Source organism: Orbicella faveolata, unplaced genomic scaffold (genome assembly GCF_042242905.1).
Source record: "Orbicella faveolata isolate gen_17 unplaced genomic scaffold, um_ofav_v1 contig_48, whole genome shotgun sequence".
NCBI classification, from domain to species: domain Eukaryota; kingdom Metazoa; phylum Cnidaria; class Anthozoa; order Scleractinia; family Merulinidae; genus Orbicella; species Orbicella faveolata.
Window position 1 is genome coordinate 7703479 of NW_028301578.1, and position 21918 is coordinate 7725396.

At 44.5% G+C, this 21918-nt stretch overlaps 1 protein-coding gene and 3 pseudogenes across 1 annotated transcript; 2 read left to right on the forward strand and 2 right to left on the reverse strand.

Moving 5' to 3' along the window:
- Positions 1–3880: 3880 nt before the first annotated feature.
- On the reverse strand, positions 3881–5151 carry LOC149096315 (uncharacterized; annotated as a pseudogene).
- LOC149096316 (uncharacterized) lies at positions 5089–6603 on the forward strand. The gene has a single exon (XM_089281408.1). The coding sequence runs from the start codon at positions 5169–5171 to the stop codon at positions 6558–6560; it is 1392 nt and encodes a 463-aa protein (XP_089137534.1). The 5' UTR covers positions 5089–5168; the 3' UTR covers positions 6561–6603.
- LOC149096317 (uncharacterized) lies at positions 6560–8394 on the reverse strand (annotated as a pseudogene).
- Positions 8395–12027: 3633 nt separating this feature from the next.
- Positions 12028–13371, forward strand: LOC149096318 (uncharacterized; annotated as a pseudogene).
- The last annotated feature ends 8547 nt before the right edge of the window (positions 13372–21918 follow it).

Sequence of the window (21918 nt, forward strand, 5' to 3'; positions counted from 1 at the left end):
TTGGCTGGGAAAACGATTGTGTGATCGTGCACCAGATAAGCAAAAAACAAGCGAATGCGCCGAGGATAAACTTGATGTTAATCGAGTCAGGGGAAATCCAGCACTACTGTTACGTAAAAAGAGAAAGCGCTTCGCTTTTCGATCAGACCAAGCACAGAGACGCAAAGCACTTTTGCATGCTGTGCTTAACCGGTTTCTCAAGAGCAGACTTGCTCGTGAGTCACAAAAAATATTGCAACGGTGTGAACGGCAGGCCGACAAGGATCGTGATGCCGGAAGAGGGGAAAAACATACTTTCCTTCCAAAACTTCAAAAAACAGATGAAGATGCCTTTCATTATTTACGTGGACTTCGAGGCTCTTGTCAGAAAGATTCAGAGCTGTGAGCGTGAGAGAATGGAAACAAGCTACACAGAGAAGACCGAAAGGCACGAGGCATGCGGTTACTCTTACCTTGTTGTGAGAAGCGATGGTGAAGTGGTTGGTTCGAACACTTACAGGGGCGAAAACGCGGTGGGGGGGGGGGGGGGTTCTAAAGTGACGTTCTGCAGGAAGAGGAGAAAATAAGAGAGGTTTTGGCCACTCCAAAGCCGATTGTTATGACGTGGAAGGACTGGGAAAATTTCAAAAAAAGCAACTGATTGCCACATTTGCAACAAAGCTCTGAGAAAAGACGAATTCATGGATTTTTTTGCCTGTATGGAACGTTGAAGAAGGTGAACGCGAAAAATTGAGTTATTGGGGCCAAGGACACAAAAAATGTTTCTACATGGCACAGAAAAAGAAGGAGAAATGGGGCGTTCAAAGGCTGAAAAGACTGGAAGACGAAAAATACCAGTTGGAAGCAAAAATCACAGGAAAACTGTAAATACTGTGAAAAACCTTTCAAAAAAACTTCAGAGACGCGGTAAAGGACCATTATCACATAACTGGCAGGTTCCGCGGAGCCGCGCACGACGAATGCAACAAGAAGTTGCGAATAAACGCCAAGACGGACCCAATACCAGTCGTATTCCACAACCTGAGGGGCTACGACGCGCACCACTTGATGTAAGCGATGTCGAGGCTGGAGAAAGAGGTCAAACGTGTCGCCAACAACATGGAGAAATACATCACATTTTCGGTCGGAGGTCTGCGTTTCATCGACAGCTTGAACTTTTTGCAAGGAAGCCTTGATTCACTTGTAAGAACGACACCGAAGGAGTCATTGAAAATAACATCAACGATTTCGAAAGGCACAGACCTGCTTTACAAAAAAGGGATCTACCCTTACGAGTACATGGACTCAAGGGAAAGATTCAGCGAGACAAGGCTTCCGGACAAAGAGAAGTTTTACGACAAGCTGAACGACGAGCACATAACAGACGAAGAGTACGCGCACGAGCAGGCTGTCTGGGAGTATTTTGAATGCAAAATGCTGGGCGATTACCACGATCTTTACGTGAAAACGGACGTCGCGCTTCTGGCGGATGTTTTTGAGAACTTCAGAAACCTGTGCCTTGAGCAGTACGGGTTGGATCCGGCGCATTATTACACGTCGCCAGGCCTCTCCTGGGACGCGCTCCTGAAAAAGACGGGGCTCGAGCTTGAGCTCCTCACAGACTACGAAATGCATCTCTTCGTGGAAAGGGGAATGCGGGGCGGAATCTCCATGGTGAGCAAGAGGTACGCCAAGGCAAACAACCCGCAAGTACCGGGATACGATCCCAGCAAGCCCAAAAAACACATCATCTATCTCGACGCAAACAATCTCTACGGATGGGCGATGAGTTTGCCTCTCCCGATAAGAGGCTTCAAGTGGAAAAGAGAGTTACCCACAGAGGAGGTGATTCTTAGTATGAAAGAAAACGCAAAGAAAGGGTGCATTCTCGAGGTCGATCTCGAATACCCGCAAGAACTTCACGAGGAGCACAACAGCTATCCCCTGGCGCCGGAGAAAAAGGCCGTAAAAAAGGAGTGAATGTCGGACTACCAAAAGGGGTTGATGAAAGACCTGGATCTGAAACCCCCGGAAAGCAAGAAGCTGCTGCTAACGCTTCGTGACAAGAAGAACTACGTTGTGTATTACAGGGACTTGCAGTTTTATCTGAAGCAGGGCATGAAACTTAAAAGTGTGCACAGGGTGCTGGAGTTCGAACAAGAACGCTGGATGGAGCCGTACATCCGGATGAACACAGAGTTTAGGAAGAAAGCGAAGAGCGACTTCGGAAAGAACTTTTACAAGCTCATGAACAACTCGGTTTTCGGCAGAACCATGGAAAACCTGCGAAACCGCGTTGACATAAGAATAGTGCGCAGCAACGAGACGGAAAAAATAAGGAAATTGATCGCCAGCCCTTTGTACTCAAGGCATGTTTTATTTTCAAACGACATGGCGGGGATAGACATGCGAAAAAGCAAGCTGCTTCTCAACAAGCCGGTCTACACGGGGATGACGATCCTCGACAACAGCAAGATCCTGATGTATGACTTCTTTTACAACGAGCTTAAAAAGCAGTATGGCTCGAAGTGCGAGCTCTTGTACACGGACACCGACAGCCTTCTGATTCTAATCGAAACAGAAGACGTCTACGAAGACATGAAAAACAACATGGACCTTTACGACACGAGCGACTACCCGAAGGAGCATCCTCTCCACTCAAACAAGAACAAAAGGTCTTGGGAAAAATGAAAGACGAATGTGCAGGGACCCCCCCCCCCCCCCCCCCCCCCATCGCAGAGTACGTGGGTCTGACACTGAAAATGTACTCCATCCTGAAGGTGGACGAAAAAAATATCAAAAAAGCGTAGGGTGTGAAAAAGAATGTTGTCAAGAAACAAATAACGCATGAACAGTAATGGCAGCAATGGCATGGAATGAATACTCTTCGAAGCGAGGGACACGAGATATACGGCATCCATCTTAACAAAATTTCGCTTTCGCCATTTGATTCAAAACGATGGATAGGTGACGATGATACAAAAGCTTACGGGTACATCGGCATGGATATATTGTCAACATTAACGGATGATGAACTTAGAGTGTTGGAAGCCGAAGTTTCAAAGTTGCTCTGGGGATAGCTGCGTGTTCGGAGGGACAACCAGCAGCTCTTCACGCACGAAGCCGCGCTTGGACCCGTCGCGCAGATAGTAGAGAACGGGCTGATCCGATTTGGAAAAAGATCTTTCAATGCTGTAAACTTTCAAAGACCAGATTGGATCCGTGGCCCTTTTCACACCCCCTTCAAGCTCGCCGGGCTGGTAGAGATAACGAACTTGGACAGGAGGGGGGAGGATTTTTTCGCGTTTACCGACAGGCCGTGAATAAGGTGTCGACGGCCTTGCATAAACAGATTTTTCTTTGATGGCGACGGCGGGTTTCTTGCCAATAAGGCTTGTGACCTCGTTGTTCAAAGCCAAGACAACTTTAGGAAGTCTTTTCACCCAGGCGGTGGACCGCTTGCCCTCAGGGAGAAGCATTTCCACGGCGTACTGGTGACCGAACAAGCGCTCGGCCAGGGTGCGGTTGAAACGTTCAACAATGGCCTGGTCGCGGTGAACGTCAACGCGCCCGCGCCGGATAAAGGTTTTGTGCTTGTCCATCTCTTGTGTGACAGCGCCCATGGACTCGCGCCCGGGGTCAACCTGCAGCATTTCAGGCCATTCGAGAGGCGAGCGCTTGTAAATCTTCTGAAAGGCCTGGGCGACCTCATCAGAATTCTTCGAAGTCAGGGGTTCGGCCTCTTTGTAGCGGCTGCCCAGTCGACAACGGTCAGCGCGTATTTGAAAACTTTGCGGCCGCGAGAGAGCTTGTCGTGCGGCAGAAAAAGAAGGTCCGCCTGATGGACCTTGTTGGGAATAGGAACGTCGCATTTCGGCCGAGGAATTCGCATCGGCGCGGGGAGGAATATCTGCCAGAGCGCTTGCCTGATCAGCCACTTTTTTGCGGCTTCTTCAGGTACCTTGGCGGCTTCGGCCAATTTTTTGATCGCGGCGATTCCTTTCCAGTAGCCCCCGGGGCCGTAGTAAAATTTCGCGAGTTTGGCGTCCATATAAGTAAGGCGTAAAAAAGTTTAAAGGAACCGGAAGGCCGCGTAGCCCAGAGCGAGCGCCCCGGCGCCCACGAACGCGAGTTCACCCTTTTTCTGCTGCTCGCTTGCTCCCACATGTCCTTGCCTTCGATGCCGTCGCTGTAAAGCTTGTTGGGCGCGCCGTTGACCGTGACGCTGACTTTCGTCAGATCGGGGAAGACGAATTTTTCTGAATCTCTGGCGCCCGCGGTATACGGCTCTACAAACAGGAGGAGGGCTTTTAGCGACCTTCTCGGGGTGTTGACTTTGATGTTGATCCTCGTGTCAGTGTCTTTTTTTAAGTCCACCTCTTTGTCATGTAGCACGTTGTTGAAACTGAACTCTTTGCCGCTGGAGTAAACGCTCCGCGCCGCGTCTGCCAGAGTCTTGCTGCGGATCATTTTGTACTCGAGCTGGATGTTTTTCAGCTTGTATTTCAGCTGGGTTGTGTCGGAGCCTTTGACCACGTGTATAGCTTGGGCAAGTTTTACGTCGAACGTGAGGTCGTTGGAAAGGACCTGGGGACAGAAAACGCCGTGGTCGGTTAAGATCTGATGGTCAAGCCTGATCCGGTACTTTTTTCCGTATACATCGTTCAGCTTGTGTTCAACGGCGGCTTGCGAGTCATTTTTCTTGTCTCCCGCGTCTTAGCGGATCTTGCACAGATCCTCGCTCTGAATCCCTTCGAGAATCCTGTTGTCTTGCTCTTCCTGCTAAAGGAAAAGGTCTTCGAACGTTTTGTAGATGTCATACCCAACCGTGTCTTGCAGGATAGTGCCTGCAAACTTCACGACCAGCCTGTCAACGAGCGCCCGCGTGACGTTCTGGACGAGGAAGTTGTTGGCTTCCCCTCCAGAAAGGTCGATGTCAAAGACAAGCGCTAGCGAGCCTGGCACCAGAACTTCGTTCTCGTTCAGCTTGGGCATGGAAACGTACAGCGTACTGCCGGGGTTGGCTTCGGAAGGGAAAAAGGTGATTCGATCGACCGAGCGCTCGGCCTTCATGGCGTGTACGGTCTTTTGGCTGTACGTTGCGCGAAGGTTCTCTGGAACTGACATTGTTAATAAAACACAGGCGATTATTTCTAATTTGAAAAATAACTTGCTTGAAATATATCGCTATGGCGGAAGGCGGTGGCGAATTTGGTTACAAAGACCCGGAACTCGACAATCGGCTTGACCACGACTCTGATGATGATGACGAACAAGAGGTTGACACAACCCATCCTTTTCAGCCAGGCGCGGCGTCCACTCCATACCAACCTGGCGACCCCTACCACGGAGGCGAACAAACGGAAATGCGTACAATGCAGCACGAGCAGTCCGGCCTGCCTGACACTTCTTATGAAGAAACCCCTTTGTTAGGCGCGGAAGGTGAACAGCAAAGATCATGGGACAGTTTAACGAGAACTTTCCCGCATGCGAGCGCAAAAAATCTAGAAACTGAATACAACAAGGCCTCCGGCCGACTGCAAGTCAAAATGAAGGGCTTCGGCAAAAAACTTTATGACCTCTTCACCAAAGAAAAGCGGACAGACAGGCAACAGCTAAACCCAAAACTTTCAAAAGAGATCAAAGACTCTCTTGGCCCGATGGCACAGGAAGTTATTGATAAAGAAAATGAGACCATAAGAACCGTCCGACAAAATTTGATAGGCGCTGAAAAGCAATTAAAAGAGGCGGAAACACTCGCCGCGGAAAGGGAAAAAGCCTCACAAGAGTTACAGGAGCTTAGGCAAAGAATAGAGAGAACGCAAGCAAAGATTGATGCAATTCACGATGAGCATGGGTGCAATGTTGAAAGTGAAGCAGAACTGCGCAGACAGAGGCAACTGCAAAAGAATTTACAAACAGATTTTGAAAATGCAAAAAAAGAGGTGGCCGCGCTTGAAAAACAAGCAAAAAACAAAGAAGAAGAACAAACAAAGGTCGACAGACTTAGAGCAAGCCTCGCGGCAAAAGAAAGTGAAAGAAATACCATCGAAGAAAGGCTCAACCAAACAAAACCGTTGGACGACCTGAAAGAGCAGGAAAGCGAGCTGCAGCGCCAAAACGAGGAAGACCAGGCGATCATCCAAGATGAGAATGCCTCGCCCTCCGAAAAAGAAGCCGCAGAAGACAGAGTGGCAGAAAGAAAGGAGGAGATCGCGCGTTTGCAAACTCAGATCGCGGAAAGGGAAAGGGGGCGGCCTCTCTTGGAAAGGGTCAAAGAGATCTTCAAAAAATATGGCGTGACATTGACCGCTATTCTTCTAGCCGCCGGGACCACAATCGGAGCTGTCATCGGGGTCCTCACCAGAGGTTTGAAAGCCACCGGCAAAGCTTTGGGAAATGCCCTCAAAGATATTGCCGCGAAACTTGGTTCTCTGCTGCCCGGGCTGATTGGCTCGATTGTGAGCTTCCTTTTCAAAGCCGCCGGCCAAGTCGTCGGTTTTCTGGCCGAGCACACCTGGCTGCTCATTCTTGCCGCGGTGGCCTTTTTGTTCGAAAAATATTTTAAGAAGCAGCGCTAACTTACCGCCAAGCCATTAACAGCAAAGCCGACAATCCTACTACACCGACAATGACAGCCGTTTTGTTAATTTCGTGTTGCGGTGTTTTATCTAGAGCCTCGGGCTCTATTTTTTCTGCCGTTTGCTGCGCTTGTTGAGTTTTGGTAGAAGATGGTTTCCTGTGGGGTTCAACCCCACGCCCCGGGTCGAGGGGCTTGCCCCTCCTTGATTCGGCTGTTGCGGCTTTGTGTATCGGGTTGGACGGGTGGCTGTTGAGTGGGTTAATTTTTGACGGGCCGCCTGCCATGAGTCTGAGCCCAGCTTTTTTTGTCTCCGGGTTTACCTCGTTGTTGACCCCCAGTTTCATATCCCGGAGACCGCCTGTTTCAGCTTGTTGTTGTAACCGATTGTGCTTGCGGTGTTGATAATCATTTGCGCGGTCATGAGCCAGGTCATGGGGGCTACAGCGAGATAGAGCCTGACCTTCGCTTAATCTACCGCGAGCTGGTACCTTTGCACACTCGCGGCCAGGTCGGGCTGTGTGATCGCGCTTTCCATCAGCACCAGGAACTCGCTTTGGGCTTCTCTCGCTCGACCGCCCGAACCGAGGATGCTGCTGCGGACGTTGACTTGCGCGCACAGGACACAGTAAACGAAAGCCTCGATTGACTGGTTGATTCGCGCCAAGCCCGCCTGCGTCAAACCATTCGCGGTGTTGGGTGCAAACCAGTCCGATTGGGTATCAGAAGCGGCCCCCGGCTCGATGTAATAGATCAGGTTTCCTTGATTAGCTTTGCCGCCTTCATCGCTGAATTTGTTCCATCCCGGGTATAGGTAGTCAGTTTTCGCCGCACCGCTCGCATAGACGTAAACGCTACCCAGGCCGTGGTTTGCCCCGTGCGTGTAGCGGAAATCGCTCGACGGATCTATACCGAACTCGTTGCATATCCTTTTGTACGAAGCAACGTCATAATGATTATTGTATTGGTTGAAAGGCGGGTCTCCGGGCAAAGCGCTCATGCTCTGAATACCTCCAAGCTGGTACAAAATGCGCCTGACCGTGAAGTACACGTGGAATTTGTAGAAAGCTCTTATCTGCGGGGGGAGATCCATCCCGCTGTCAAAGATTTCGCGAGAAACTCCGCCCCCCTGTGTCGCGCAGAAAACCACGAAGTTGAGCTGCTGCGGCCAATATTTCATGTCGGGCCCTCCTAACCAGTGTTTTGATTCGGTTCCAGACGTGTGCCCCAGTTTGGTGTCTTGAAATATTTCTGTGAATTTTGTCGTGAAATATTGGTCAGGCGTGACGTAGATTTGGATTGCGTCGTTGAATATTTTTTTCAAGCTTGGCGCTTTGCCGTCGAAAGGTACCGCAGGGATGGGCAGGGAAACTTTTGAACCAAGCGGCGTCAATTGATAAGGAAAACCACCGCTGTCTCCCAAACCAAGCGCCTCTTTCATTTCCGCGCTCCAATGGCGCCTGTCTGAGCCGAAGACGCTTTGAAACGAGTTTTCGTTTTCTTTGAAAAACACATCCGCGGTCACGTTATTTTTCTCGTCGACACTTCCCTGCGAAACGAACCGGCTTTTGTCCGCTTTGGGGAAGCGGGTTAAAAAGTTTGTCCATGCCTTTTTCTTCGCCGCCTCCGCTTTTTTTAACGCAGGACCATTCCACAAATTAGCCATCTTATTTGAACACAATTTTATTTGTTAAATATAAAATGGTTGTTCTCACTATTGTCACGCAACAGAACGGGCAGACAATATATTTTGAAGAACCGATACCGAAAGTGCATTTCATGAAACTCATTTCTTGCAGTTTGTACAACAGCTGGGACACTTTGAAAAGGGAAGGTTCGGCCTCCTTGGGAGATAAGAACAAAGGTAGAACTTTGTCAGCTAGTAAAATACTCCCAGGGCATTATAATTTAGAAAGCATGGCAAAAGAAATACAAGGTCTGTTCGCAAAATATAAATATGACCTTGTAACAGAAATAAATCAACCTCTTGGCCAGCTTGTAATCAAACATTTTGGGGGAAAACCGACTGAACTTGATCGCGATTTAGCCGGTTTGTTTAATATTAAGCGAAATTTGGCTTTTATGGCATTCGTGAAAAGGCTTACAGCTCCAACGACATATTTTATTCATTGTAATTTGATCGACACAGAACGGAATCTGTTCAATGGCAAAAGGTCAAATGTATTAGCCCTGTTTGATGTGAAAGGGAAACCTTATGAAAAGGTAAGCTACCAGGGTTCTCCGCAACAGGTTTTGCGAGACTGCTCTACAGACGAGTTCATAAATAGCATCACCATTAGCGTCAAAGATGAAAATGGCGAACTCTTTGATTTCAAGGGCTTCCCTCTTCTTTTTGAATTAGAGTTAAATTAGATTTCTATATATATACAATGTCTTCGGCAAATCTGTTGCCACCAAGCGCGCCGCCTGCCGAGAATGGAAGAAAAATCTATCCAAGTCTTCCCGAAACGACAAATGCCGAGAATTTCCGGCTAACCGAAATAAGCAGAATTGAAAAAGAAATATCTGCTGAGGTCGAGCATTACAGGCTTGTGTTGAAAAAATACAAAAAAGCCCGGAAAGCGCTTCACTATTCCGTGGTTGGCCTTGGCGCTGTCACGGCAGCTCTGTCTTCTGGGGCTGTTGCAACATCACTCACTGGTGTTGGAATTGTTGTCGGCGCGCCTGTTGCCGGGATAGCCGCTTTATCTGGCGCAGTTTCCACTGGCCTGTCCGTTGTCAACAACAAGGTTAATAAACACTCGAGAATCCACTCGCTGGCTATTGCAAAACGTGACTCGATAAACTGCTCTGTCTCACAGGCTCTTAATCCTAATCGGGTTTCTGACACGGAGTTTCAACTGATCACACGTGAAATGCAGAAATATCGCCAGCTTAAAGAGGCTTTACGCTCGAACTTTGCGCAAATACAAACAAATCCAATCCAGCGAGATATTGAAAAAATAAGAAACCAGGTTCGGGACCAGGTTCGGGAAGAATATAGAAAAAAACTTGCGGATTAAACAGCAGATTTGAACTAAATTTTGAGCGAAAAAACACAAAACTTTCTCTTAGTCTTATCAAGAACAGGTGATTGTGTTACACCGCGTTACCTTTACGCGTGACGTTGCGTGACTGAGTTATGTTACTGTCACGCGTGACGTTGCGTGACAGCTCACACAAAAAAGCAAAATCCCTGTCGGGGGGGTGCTAGTTGGCTGTTCTTTTGCCTAGCCCCGCCTAGGACTTTTCGCGCCGCTGACAAGGCGGCTGTCCCGTTTTACCTCCGGACGAGGTTTGACATCCCGAGGGACCTCTGACCACCTCCCAGTCACCACTGGGCCGGGGCAGGTTCACCCGGGGTTGTCACCGTGGACGGTCTCACCCCATATCCCTGTCAAGCGCCTGTACGCGCCGTATTAGGAACCAGAGGTGGCCACCCTCATATCCCAAAGCACCATCATTTCCTCGCTGATACATAGTAAAACTACTCAAGCTATATACATTGATCCAGTCGCCTCTCCTTTCACTTGTGGTGTTGCTTCTCTGTCCTTTGCCTAAATTCACAGGTTTTCACACATACGCATGCGCTTTTAGGTGGCGAGATGATGTCATGCTTGAGCTATATTTAGAGGTTGGCTGAATAAATTATATCCCAACAGTACTTCTGAAGGCCAAAATGATTGTGCTGTTCCACGCTATTTGCTTTATTTTTACGGAACTTTCTACGCCCGTTTGGCAGAAAGAGGTCAGACATATAACATATCAAGTCGTTGAAGCCATGCGAGAAGCAGAGAAGACTTAAACAGGCTCGATCGAGGCCCTTCTTCAAGGAATAACACATGTTACGAGCGATCGAACGCTGCGATCGAATCTTGCTATTTTCTCGTTTCCTCCTGCTCGCTTCACTTCGGTAGATTCTGTGGTGAAAAAATAACTTACAGCGCGTTGACTGAGCGTATTTTTTCCGTGAATTCTGTTCTGGTTCGTTATTTTCGGCCCAAACAAAAAAATCTTGAGTTGTCCTCCATGTTTTTCTGTACTGCTCGTCCAAGGAGCCTGGGGAATATTTGGTTCCAGTCTTCTGAAAAAAATGTCACGCAACTCGCCGATTTCAAAATAAAACTTTGCTTCGGACGAAGGTTTGTCGCCGCCTTTTTCGCTAACGCTCCCTGCCAAAAAGGAACCACTCGTGCCAGTCATAGCCGTCCCAGGAGCATACTTTAAAAAAATTCTTGTACTCAGGGCTGGCTTCTACGAGAGGTATTATCGGCTGTCTTAGCGTGGTTTTATGAACAGTTCCCGCCTTTTCGAAACAGGGGAAACAACACTCCTCGAAATAACAGTCCGGATATTCGAAACAAATAACCATCGGCACAATCTGCTCCCTGTATTGACAGAAAGGCAGTTTTAAAATATTCTTCTGTACCTTGTCCCACCTCACTTCCTTTTTTTCCTTTATTTTTATCGCTATCTACTCCTTGAGAATCATCTGACGAAGCTCTGGAGGGAGGCTTTGAATGGCCTCTGAAAGTCCACCGGCAGCCATGACGGCGTATACACTGTGCATGCACTTCTCCAATAGGAAAACTTTTCTGGCACAATTTTGTATATACTAGTGAAGGGCACATCCGCGCATATTGATTACCGACTTTGCAGCTTCGCTGGACTCGCTATTTTGCCTAATTATACTGCTGTGCTGTTGCGTTACACACACGGTGGTGGCACAGCACTCACACACGCATTTCTGGCACAGCACACATTTCTGGCACAGCACACACACACACGCAGCTCTGGCACAGCACACACATATATAGTGGGGGTTCTGGTCACAAGCGAACGCACCCAGTGCAAGCGTAACACAACACCGAATCTTCAGATGAGGTGTTGTGTTACGCTTGCACTGGGTGCGTGAGTGCTGTGCCAGAACCCCCACTATATATGTGTGTCGAGAAAAATATGGTACTTCCCATTGAGAAATTTGCGTCTTTTGTACTATTTAGGAATACGATAATGTTACACCACCGTATTGTTCAATTTCCGCTCTATTTTTTGTGAAGTGGTCGCTTACGGGAGGTTTAAAAAACAAAAGAAAATTTACAACTTTAAACTCTAAAAGTGGTCGCGAACGCTTAAGAGAGGTGGTCGCTTGCAAGAGGTTCCAAATGTAATGATTTGCCTTGGAAACTTTTGGTATAGGCTGAAATGAGGAAAGGTTTCCAGTAGTAAACATTTCCTCATCAAAGCTGGAAACATAAATCCAAAGTTCTGCTCCAGTTGCAATTCTTAGTTTAATTTGATATAAGACGAGTTACAGTTTAAGTACAGAGATCAGTTAATATTTTGCAATGAGAAAGATTTGGATCTTGTGGAGTAACTGTATATATTTAACGGAAGTTAGTGGGCAAACCGTTAGTTCCGTCTGCAGTCGTCATTACATGAATGAAATGACGCAAGAAGAATGACTGATGCCTTTCTTTTTTCTAGAAATCCCCCAGCTCGCCACACTAGACCTACTGAAAGAGCGTGTTATAGATACCACCATGAATTACATCGGAACGCTGGCTAGCTATGTGGGGTATGCATGGTCAAGTGCGTGCTGGGCTAAAAGGGTTGGTGAAGATTTTCGCAAGAAAGGCGACACCTGGGAGTCGACATACAGAGAAGATCGCTGCGAGCTTAAAGGTGGACCCAAGAAGGACGTTCGCTTGAAGATCACCTACGAAAACTTTGCCTTCACAATGAAAGATGTGAAATTTGGAAAGTCAATCAAGCCCCCTATTACCTTGGATCAGGAAAAACAGCTGATGAATTCCCCCGACAAAAGCTACAGCAAGGTCGCCACAAACAGAAAGAGTAACCCAGGTTATTCATCTGAAGTGCACGTTGATATTCGAGTTGCAAACACCCTAAAAAACGCCCAGCGAAGTAGTTGGGATTCCTATTTCGGAATGAAGGCTGGCATGGAATACGAGCCACCAACTGCGACAGGTGGGGTGGGGTTTTCCGCGAAAACAAGTTTTAGCTACGGATGGGGTGGGGATAAAGAAGAGACCACTGTCACTAACGACTGGCACATTTTAAAGATTGTTGAAAAGAAAGCACTTCCACCGAAAACCTTTGCTAAATGGCATGCATTCAAAAAGCCCCAGACGGTGACCATTCCCTACACAGCTACCATCGTTCCTACATTCTCTGTTAAACTGGAAGGCTACATGAAATGGGGAGGAGGTTACCATGGAGCTACAACCAATTTCCATCAGGATCATCGCGGCTCTGGTGATCGTAAGGAGGTAGAGCACAGCTTTGGAAGTGCCCACAAACCATTTTACGAAGACCTGAAAGACCAGGTGGAGCAGAGCATGCACCCTTGGCAATGGCATGTTATGAAGCAAAGATACCCATACGCATAATTGTACATCGATCAGCTGACAAATAAAGATTTCTATGCATTTACTATGGAGGGCCAGTTTGAGGACACCACAGAAAATGAAATGAAGTCATATTGGTATCCATCACGACCCATCGAGGAAATGGAAGAGGAAGAAGAAATGACAAATTTGACTTCACAAGCCGACCAAGCGGAAAAGTTCTCAGGGTTTGCACGCATATTTCCTCCGACACCCAAGGTCAAGATTATCGACAACAGCAAGGAGCTGGAAATTCCTCCTGTCAAGAACTTTGACGACCAAGACGAAGCAAAACCTGAGCCTACGGTGTTTCCTCGTATCCATCCCCCGGCACCCAAGGTTAAACCCATTGACAACAGTAAAGAGATGAAGCTACTTCCTATTGAAGAAAAGGACGAGTAAGACTGGGACTGAGTTAAAAGCAAGCTGTTTGAGTGTTAGCTAGAATGTAGAGTGTACTCACTCTCAATGTAAGCCGATTAAAGGAAGAATTATGCACTCACTTACGCCAGCTTTATTGATTAACTTACTATGCGCCTTTTTGCTTTATTCAGGGTGAACCAGGGATGGTATGGAGGCTAGAGCACTCACCTCTCACCAGTATAGCCCGGGCTCGATTCTGGCCCGGTCCCATATGTAAGTTGAGTTTGTTGTTGGATCTTGACTTGCTCGAAGGGTTTTCTTGGAGTCTCCAGTTTTCCTCCCTCGTGTAAATCCAAGATGTCCAAATTTCAATTTGAAAAGGATAAAGGAAACCAGCTAGGGCTGATTTATTTACTTACAATGGAGTCAAGCTAAGAATCATCAGTCTTCTCCTTTTTTTTCTCAGCCAAACTCTAATTTAAATGTTTTATAATTTTGAATATCCTTTAAAAGGTAGCATCATTTGAGCAATTTCAATTGAATTTTTTTCACTACCAAAACTGTATTGATAAGTTTATCGACTCCATTAAGAGAAAGCCCTACTCTGAGATCTTTTCTGCCACTCTAGACTCAGGCACTCTGTTAAGCTTCCCGCAAATGGGAAACTTCACTGTTTCTAGGTAAAGACTAAATCCACTACGTAACCCGATGGATGATGGACCAGGTACCCGTTTCTCGAAGGTCCCGAAACGTTTTCGCGCCCGGAACGCCAAAGCAAAATATCCAAGCTTACGATTACAGAACTGTTTATGAACAGAGGTTCCCATTATGCAAGAAGTCTTAGGCGTACGCACCTCTCTGCTTTTAGATACTGATAAATCAAAAATGGCTTTAAATTGCAGGCCCGAAACGTTTCCGAGGCTTTCGAGAAACGGGCCCTAGGTCCGGCGTTTAACTTTTGGAATGTTGATTCTCTCCTTAATTGTGCTCTAATTCAGAATACCCCTAATATTTGGGAACTTCTTCCATGTTCCTCGTATGTTGTTCAAAGTTCGCTTTATAGTAGTATTTCACGGGAAAACGCCGTTGTTATTTCTTGTTTGCCGTGCTTTCCTCGATCGTGCACACAAACTATTTACCTTTGAAGAGTTATTCATGATCTTCCTAACTAAAATAAACTTTTAATTTGGGGGTCACTATTTCAAATGCTGTAGTAACTAAAACAATTATTCAGCTTAGTAGAGGTCAAAGTAGAGATTATAGGTAATGTTAAGTCTTCATACGAGTCAAGTGGCCCATCAGGACGAATCTTATCCCGGTTTCTGTAGCATGAAGCGACTTGGAGTATTTCTACTCCTCCCTGGATGGGATGCTAGTCCATCGCAGGGTTACCCCCAGCATTAAATTCGCCAGTACCCATTTATACACATGGGTGGAGAGAGGCACTGTGAGAGTAGTGCCTTGCACAGGAACACAACACATTGTTCCAGGCCAGGGCTCGAACCCGGACCGCTCGATCCGTAATCGAGCGCACTATTATAACCATGAGGCCACCGCGCCACCCACTTTGCTGACTGATTGTTAATTATTACAAACTTAAAGCTCTCAACCTTTGTGAGTTCGAGTGCGGACTGATTTGTCTTTTGCAGCGATGCAAGCCGGCGCATCAGCTCATTATTTTTCAGTCACGTAACGGTGAATGTCCTTCTTTTAGTCTTCTCGAGAATTGAACCATCTACTAAAATTTCTAAATCTCATTTCAAAACTGTTACGAAACGGAAAAATGTAGCCTTTCGCAGTGACGGAACGGACAAAATCCAACCTATATGAGTCGTAGAGTTTAAGGCGACCGACCTACATTACCATTAAGCCTACCGTTTCGTTTCCCACGTTGTTAAAGCTGATTAGTCAAAGAGGGGACACTGCTTGGCTTGAATCAAACAGAAAGATTTTTTTCACTGGGTAACAAGATCACTTTACCACTGTTTTTAAAACAACACTGCAAGTTGTCGTTCAGTACCCTTTCAGGGAACTCCAAACCAACGATTTTTTGAGTTTGAATTTATTGTAAATATTGGATGCGTCCATAAATCTCGTGAACAGAGTAAGCGTTTGCAGTTGGCGACCATTTCTCCGCTGTTCATTACCACATTGTCAGTCTTAATTTCAGAATAATTAGATTTCTAAGCTAGTGACGTACTGAAAACACTTCGCTGACAGGCGCAGATAAATTCAAAGTTAAAGTTTCCTCGGCGAATTAGCTTAACATCGTTTAGGCCTTCGTCAAATGATCAGGATGAAGCCAAAGTATGATTATTTTCGTTCCATCTAGCAATTTCTTCGGAACATCTGAGATCATATACGCTATTTCAAAGAAACTTTCACAAGCCAAAAGTAAAATATTTATTAGCTTTCTTGTCCCACCCACGCACGCTAACTTCCAGCCGTCAAAATCATTTTCAATACCAAAAAAATATCAACATCATCGTCCCAAAGTCGTAACATCGACTTATCCTCGGTTAATCAACACGTTAAATCTATCGTCGAAGAAGAACCCTCGTGTGTACGGTTCGAATGTAACCTGTCGGACCAGTAAGTGTAGTCTTATATGGTATTGTATATTAATACATATAGGCCGAGAAAGGAGACTCTTAATTGAAAGATAAGATCCTAGTATGCGGCATTTTAAATGAAAGTATTTAACTGGACCTTCTGTTAAAGAAGGAGAATAACCAAAGTGATGAGGAATTGAATGAAACATGACAGGGTACATGAGGCGTGGTGTGGCAGCGGGTGGTGTGGTAGCTTTTACTGCCAGACCCGCCCCCAAAACTGAACACGAAGAACAATAGTAAAGAGACGAAGATCAGTGCCCGTATAAACTTGGCAAGGAACAGATTAAGTGATTGATAAGAAACGTCTTTCTTCACAAGCGGAAAGAAGATTAACAGTGAGTGCATTGATATAGGTCAATAAGTATTGTGCGAACGACGTTTTATGAATAACCTCGAAGAAGCATCTCACTCCAAGCTCCATAATTCAAATATTAACTAGCTATAGATTAAGCAAGAGACTTGGCTTTTGTTTTCTGTTTTTGTTGTTGTCGTTGTTGTACGTACAATCTACTTAAGTGCCAAATGCGTCAAGTGGTGTCCATTTAACATTACTTGAAACATGACAATCTCAAGATTCAGTAGCTAATTATCTGAAAACGATGAGATTATCTTCCTTCAGTGAGTCCTTAATTTATTCTGAGCAGCCATCAAGTATCAAGTGAACGAAGGATTACGATAAAGGCGATCACTGAACTAAGGATATTGTGTTGACAAACCTCGCCAAATTCTTAGAACTATAACATCTGACAATTACTACAAAGAATTGATTTTGCGCTTGAAGTCTACAAAAGTGGTCTGGTAGAAGTGTCAGAAAATTTTAACTCTCTAGAACTAAGTGACATATATTCCAGTCAAAGTGATATGACAAATTAATGTTCTGGCAGGTCACGACGTGAAGGGCCTCAAAAAGCCAAACCCTTTATCTCCAAATCAAAGAAAGAAAGGAAATATTAGTTTTATGATTGTCCTTTCGATCATGTCAACACCTGTTGGTTTCGATAGGTCGATGGTATTGCAAAACTTCTTTTACTTACTCGAAGGCCCCTCCCGTCCCGGCATTCTCGGCTAACACCAATACTTGGCCAGCATTCATGCATAAACCCGGTTAGAGTTAGGATTTGTAAGAGTGAGGCTACTAAAGAATTTAGACAACAACATTCAAAACTGGCCTTACACTTGCCACTCAGCAGACTGGCAGCTTAGCTTCAGCAGGTAACGTTATACAGGTCTTTTCGGTACCATGATGTTAGATGGGTTGCAGCTTTGCGCGATTATTCACTCGAGTCGGTTCAGATGGTTGATGACATGCAAGAATCTTTGCCGCGACAACGAAACGGCAACAGCAACAACATCCTTTATTTAAAGATGATGCCGGAAAAAGTGAGGACCCGCTGGTGGAGGAGTGTTTCTATAAAAAAAAAAAAAACTAATAAAAAAAACCCTCTTCTACCGTAATTGACGTAATCACATTATCATCAGTCTTAATTGTGCCATCGGTTGATAATGAAAGCATCATCATCTATTCTATCTGTGCGATAAATCCACAAAACGTAAGTCCTTTACGTTCCTTTTTTTACGGTTGACAAAGAACATGAGATAACTGAACTAAGCATAGGAGCGTTCTGTCTTCCAGTGAAAAGATCTTATCGTTCATAGTCGATTTTTTCATTGTAGTGAAGGCTGGGCCACATGCTCGCATGGATTCTTTCTTGGAGGGTTCCACCGGGGGTCTAGTGACGAACTAAAGAGTATCTAATGGGCAGCCTGCTGCAAGCCTTCTCTTCATCCATACTCGTACCCAGACTGTTATGACCAGGATGCTGGACAGGAAAACCTGCGGCAGTGCAGAAGGGATGGCTTCCTATTGGTTGGATTGTACCGAGGAGCTGGAGAGCAATTGTCGAGCATCAAAAAGTTCAGGTGTTGCAAGATGCTTGAAAGTAAGTTGATACACCTTCACCAACTTTTATGTGCATTAGCCGGGCACGTAAAGAAGTACTGGAATAAGTAGAGTACTTGAAATAAGAAAAATGTCGATCAGCACAGTTCACCGTCCTTGTGTTACATAACGACTCTAACCTTTACCACAATAGCCTGGTACATGTATTTAAGGGAGTACTGGAAGTAGGTTATTTGAATAAAGAAACAAAATCGACCGGAATGTGGAGCATAGCTAAACATTCTTGGACTGCATCAGGGCTCCAACCTTAAATACTCGACATTCTGTCGGATTCGATTGCAATAAAACATGAAAAGCTCTGACACTGTCCCCAAACTGCTCGGATTTATTAGCGGTAAGTTTGCATCTCGTCTATTTACAGGTTCAAAAATTACTTGCCGATTGCTATCAACAATTAGCAATAATATGTATCGGCGTAACTTTTAGAAATAGCTTTGAGATAGTTTTCGTAATTTTTATTGTTAGGTGCAAGGGCGCTGACATCACTTGACCAAGCCAAATCGCGCGTTATGGACGTAAGGTTAAATAACCTAGGAACACTAGCGCATGCTATGGGCTACGGCTGGACAGGAGGTTGCAGAACCAAATGGCCTGAGATGGACTTTAGAAGAGAAGGAGAATAATTGTGTGTAGTAATATCATAGCTGCAACATTGTGACAGATACACTGTATTAGATTATTAAGAAACGCCTATGATACATGTATTAACTAATTATTTAAAGTGTCTGTTAAGTTAATCAGTTTTTCTTAGAGGTAATTTACTCACCATGTCATGGTTTAGTTAAATAATTGCTTTTTTGGCTTGAAAATGATATTTATTGTTCTTGGTTTATGTTGCTCTTAAATCAATTTTGTGATAACCTGCATTGGGCATGGCATAAATTCAGTAATATTTTGCCAACACGAAATGGAGAACTGGGTCTTAAGCAAAGTTCCAGGATTAGTATTTTTGTAGAAAGAAAGAGTTGAGAAATTTGTGACATTCTACCGACAGCCTTGCCATTCGCAACGTCCAATAAGGCTAATTTGTTCCCTAGTGTTGTTCAAATAATGTTCTCTAATTTATAAATTATTTCAATCTGTTGTTTAAATGATTGCCTTATAACCCCATGTCCAGCTTGGGTGCATGTAGGATATTGATGTATTGTTTATCCATGTTGCTGTAAATTATCTTTAATTGATGTGTCAATCAAAACATATCTTGGATATGCTGGCTTTTTCTGGCAAATGTACCTATGCCTCATAATCTTTGAGTGCGTTTGGTTGTGCAGTGCAGACAAAATACAAATACATAATATAACATACTCATAGCTTACTTATAATTCTTGGTATAATTTATTAATAGCAAAATTAATTAATGGTACCCAATTACAGCTCCTGTAGTCCACAATCTCAGTCGAGAAAAAGAACAAATCACTTTGGAATTGAATAATAAAATTATTATCCGAAGCCTATGCAAGTATTCATGATCAGCAACAAAATATCATATTTATCGTTCATGCCAGAGGGATTTTGTTCATACTTATACTTTGAGATATGGTGCAAACTCTTTCAGCAGGAGGAGACTCCATACGAAAATGAAGATGGTTAATGATCTTTGGGGATCAAGTTAGAAAACAAAACTTTTTAACTTTTTACATGTGTATACTATTTTGGTATTTTTTGTGAGATTTCATTTGGTAGAGATTTGGGGACTGCGTATTTTGTAACCACTGCATTTCAGTCATACCCCACAACAACAAAAGATGTGTAAAATTCTTTTGTGCGGGAGTCCCCATGTTAACTAAGAAAGAATATAATGATTACTAACGATGTCTTGTGACCAAAAAGCACAGAAGACAGTTCTGTTATGTGATCAACGTTTTTGGTGGCTCCCCTGATATCCTTGAAATCATGGCGCTATTTTCATCATCACACCATCTTACACCTCCATCTGCTGATGTAATCCTATTTCGGGCAGACTGTTAGTAAATGTTTGACGTTAGTCGAAGCTCGTTTTTCAGGGAAATTTATGGGGAGTTTTTTGCAGCGGTAAAAGACATAAATTTGGAAAAATCGGAAAAAACGGCCTTTGCAAACTATACTTTTTTCGTGTTTAAAATTCGTATCCTGCAGGGTGCGATGCGCTGTGAAAATTTGGAAGATTTCACCGAAGGAAATTTAAGAAAATCACAAATAAGGCCACAAAAAAAGCAAAAAAAAAAAACACATCTGTTTGGGCATTTATAATTCAAGACTAAGACCCAAAATTTTAACAGATATGATAGTAAAACACTATTTAAATATTGCTTATTACATGTAATAAGTTCGAGAGGACTGGGTGTAAAAACAAATACAAAAACTGCATCCAACACATAATACTTGCGCGCGCAACTCCATAAATGACTACCTTATGGAGCCACCTTGACTGCTAAGTCCAGTGTAGGGTGGGATTTATTGTACAGTATATTTTTGACTGAAATTCGATGGTACATATATATGTGGGTTATTATTGACCAAGCTTGCTCTGTCAAGATTGCTGGATTTTGACCAAGTTCTTGTTTTCGCTGTCTATGGACGAACAAGACGAAGTCGAGGTCCATAAATACGCAAAAACAGAAGGAGGCTAATATCTAGCCATCTTGACCTAACCAGCTCAGTCAATAAGGGATTTATTACTCGGGCCTCCGTAGGAAAGCCCGAGTCATAAAATGCAAGCGTTTTGGTCGCCAAAATGGGGGTCATGGTCGCAAGCCTTCCATGCGCAGACCATGGAAACTGGGGACGGGAAACGCGACATTGCACGCTCTTCGTGACAGAATGCGGTGTTTTGCGAATAAAGTTTTGGCAAGAATCGCGCCTTATTCGTTCATCTAACATACAAAGATGTCGATCGTCTTCGGAAAGGGTCGGTACAAGAATTATATTGCTTGAAAGCCAGCCAGGTACGCAAAGTTCACGCTTGAAACGTTCTCGTGAGATAACAGCTGAGCCGATCGCGGTATGAATTCAAACTACGAAAACACTGACGAAAAATAGCAGTCAATGACTGAATGTGGCTACTGCTGTTATTATTTAGAACATTGCAGTAAACCAAGTCGTATTGCAATAAAACATGCGACTTGCTACTTGCACCAGGCAAAATGTCGATCTCCAAATTTGTCAAGATAAGACTTTTGGTAACTTGAATTAAATATCTTACCTCCAAGTTAGTTGGCTTTCTAGTAGGGTGCAGGAAATAAAAAATAACGTGTGATTTTGGAGGCAAATTGTACCGGAAAATTAAACCGATTGTGCAGAAAATTGTGCGGGATTGTTGACGAACCTATGTTCTTGCTAAGTCCTAAGGAAAATCTGCATTCTGATTGACGATAGTTCAGCCAGTAATTTCACTAGTAGTTCGAATATATTTAGCAGTCTTAGCAGTCGCTAATTCTTTTAGAAAACTGTGTCTGACTGCTAAAAAAAATCGTGTTGCGTGACAAAAACTAGATGTGTATGAAACCAAAATAAATAGCAAAACAGAATGCCGCATCTTCCCTTATAAATGAGAGTCCGCTTTAAAAATACTTCTGCCTTGATTCAATAAAAATATGTAGCTTGAACATTTCTTCATAAATTGCGTTAAGGGTCGCAAATTCTTGGAAATTATCCGCAAAATACACAACTTGAAAGTTTATGCAAATTATGCGCAATGCAATTTGCACCTTGTCATAGGTCTGCTGTTTTCGCGAAGGAGTATATACATTAGCCCTCCAAAGGAGACATGACTCTTGAAAAGGGTTTAAGATCGCAACACGGCAAAGATGTTCAGCTGCACAATTTACTCGGATCGCCACGACCAGTAAACGAACTTCGTACAATTTCTGCTAGCATGTAAAATGTAATCGCCACAAGTTGTTAAAAGACCTGGAAAGTTCTTTGCAAACAAGTTCTACTTAAATGCGTAGACAGCTGTGCTTCATTCTTGAACCAAAATGGTTTAAACTCACAACTTGCGATTAGATTAGGAGGATACCCAACGAAACAACT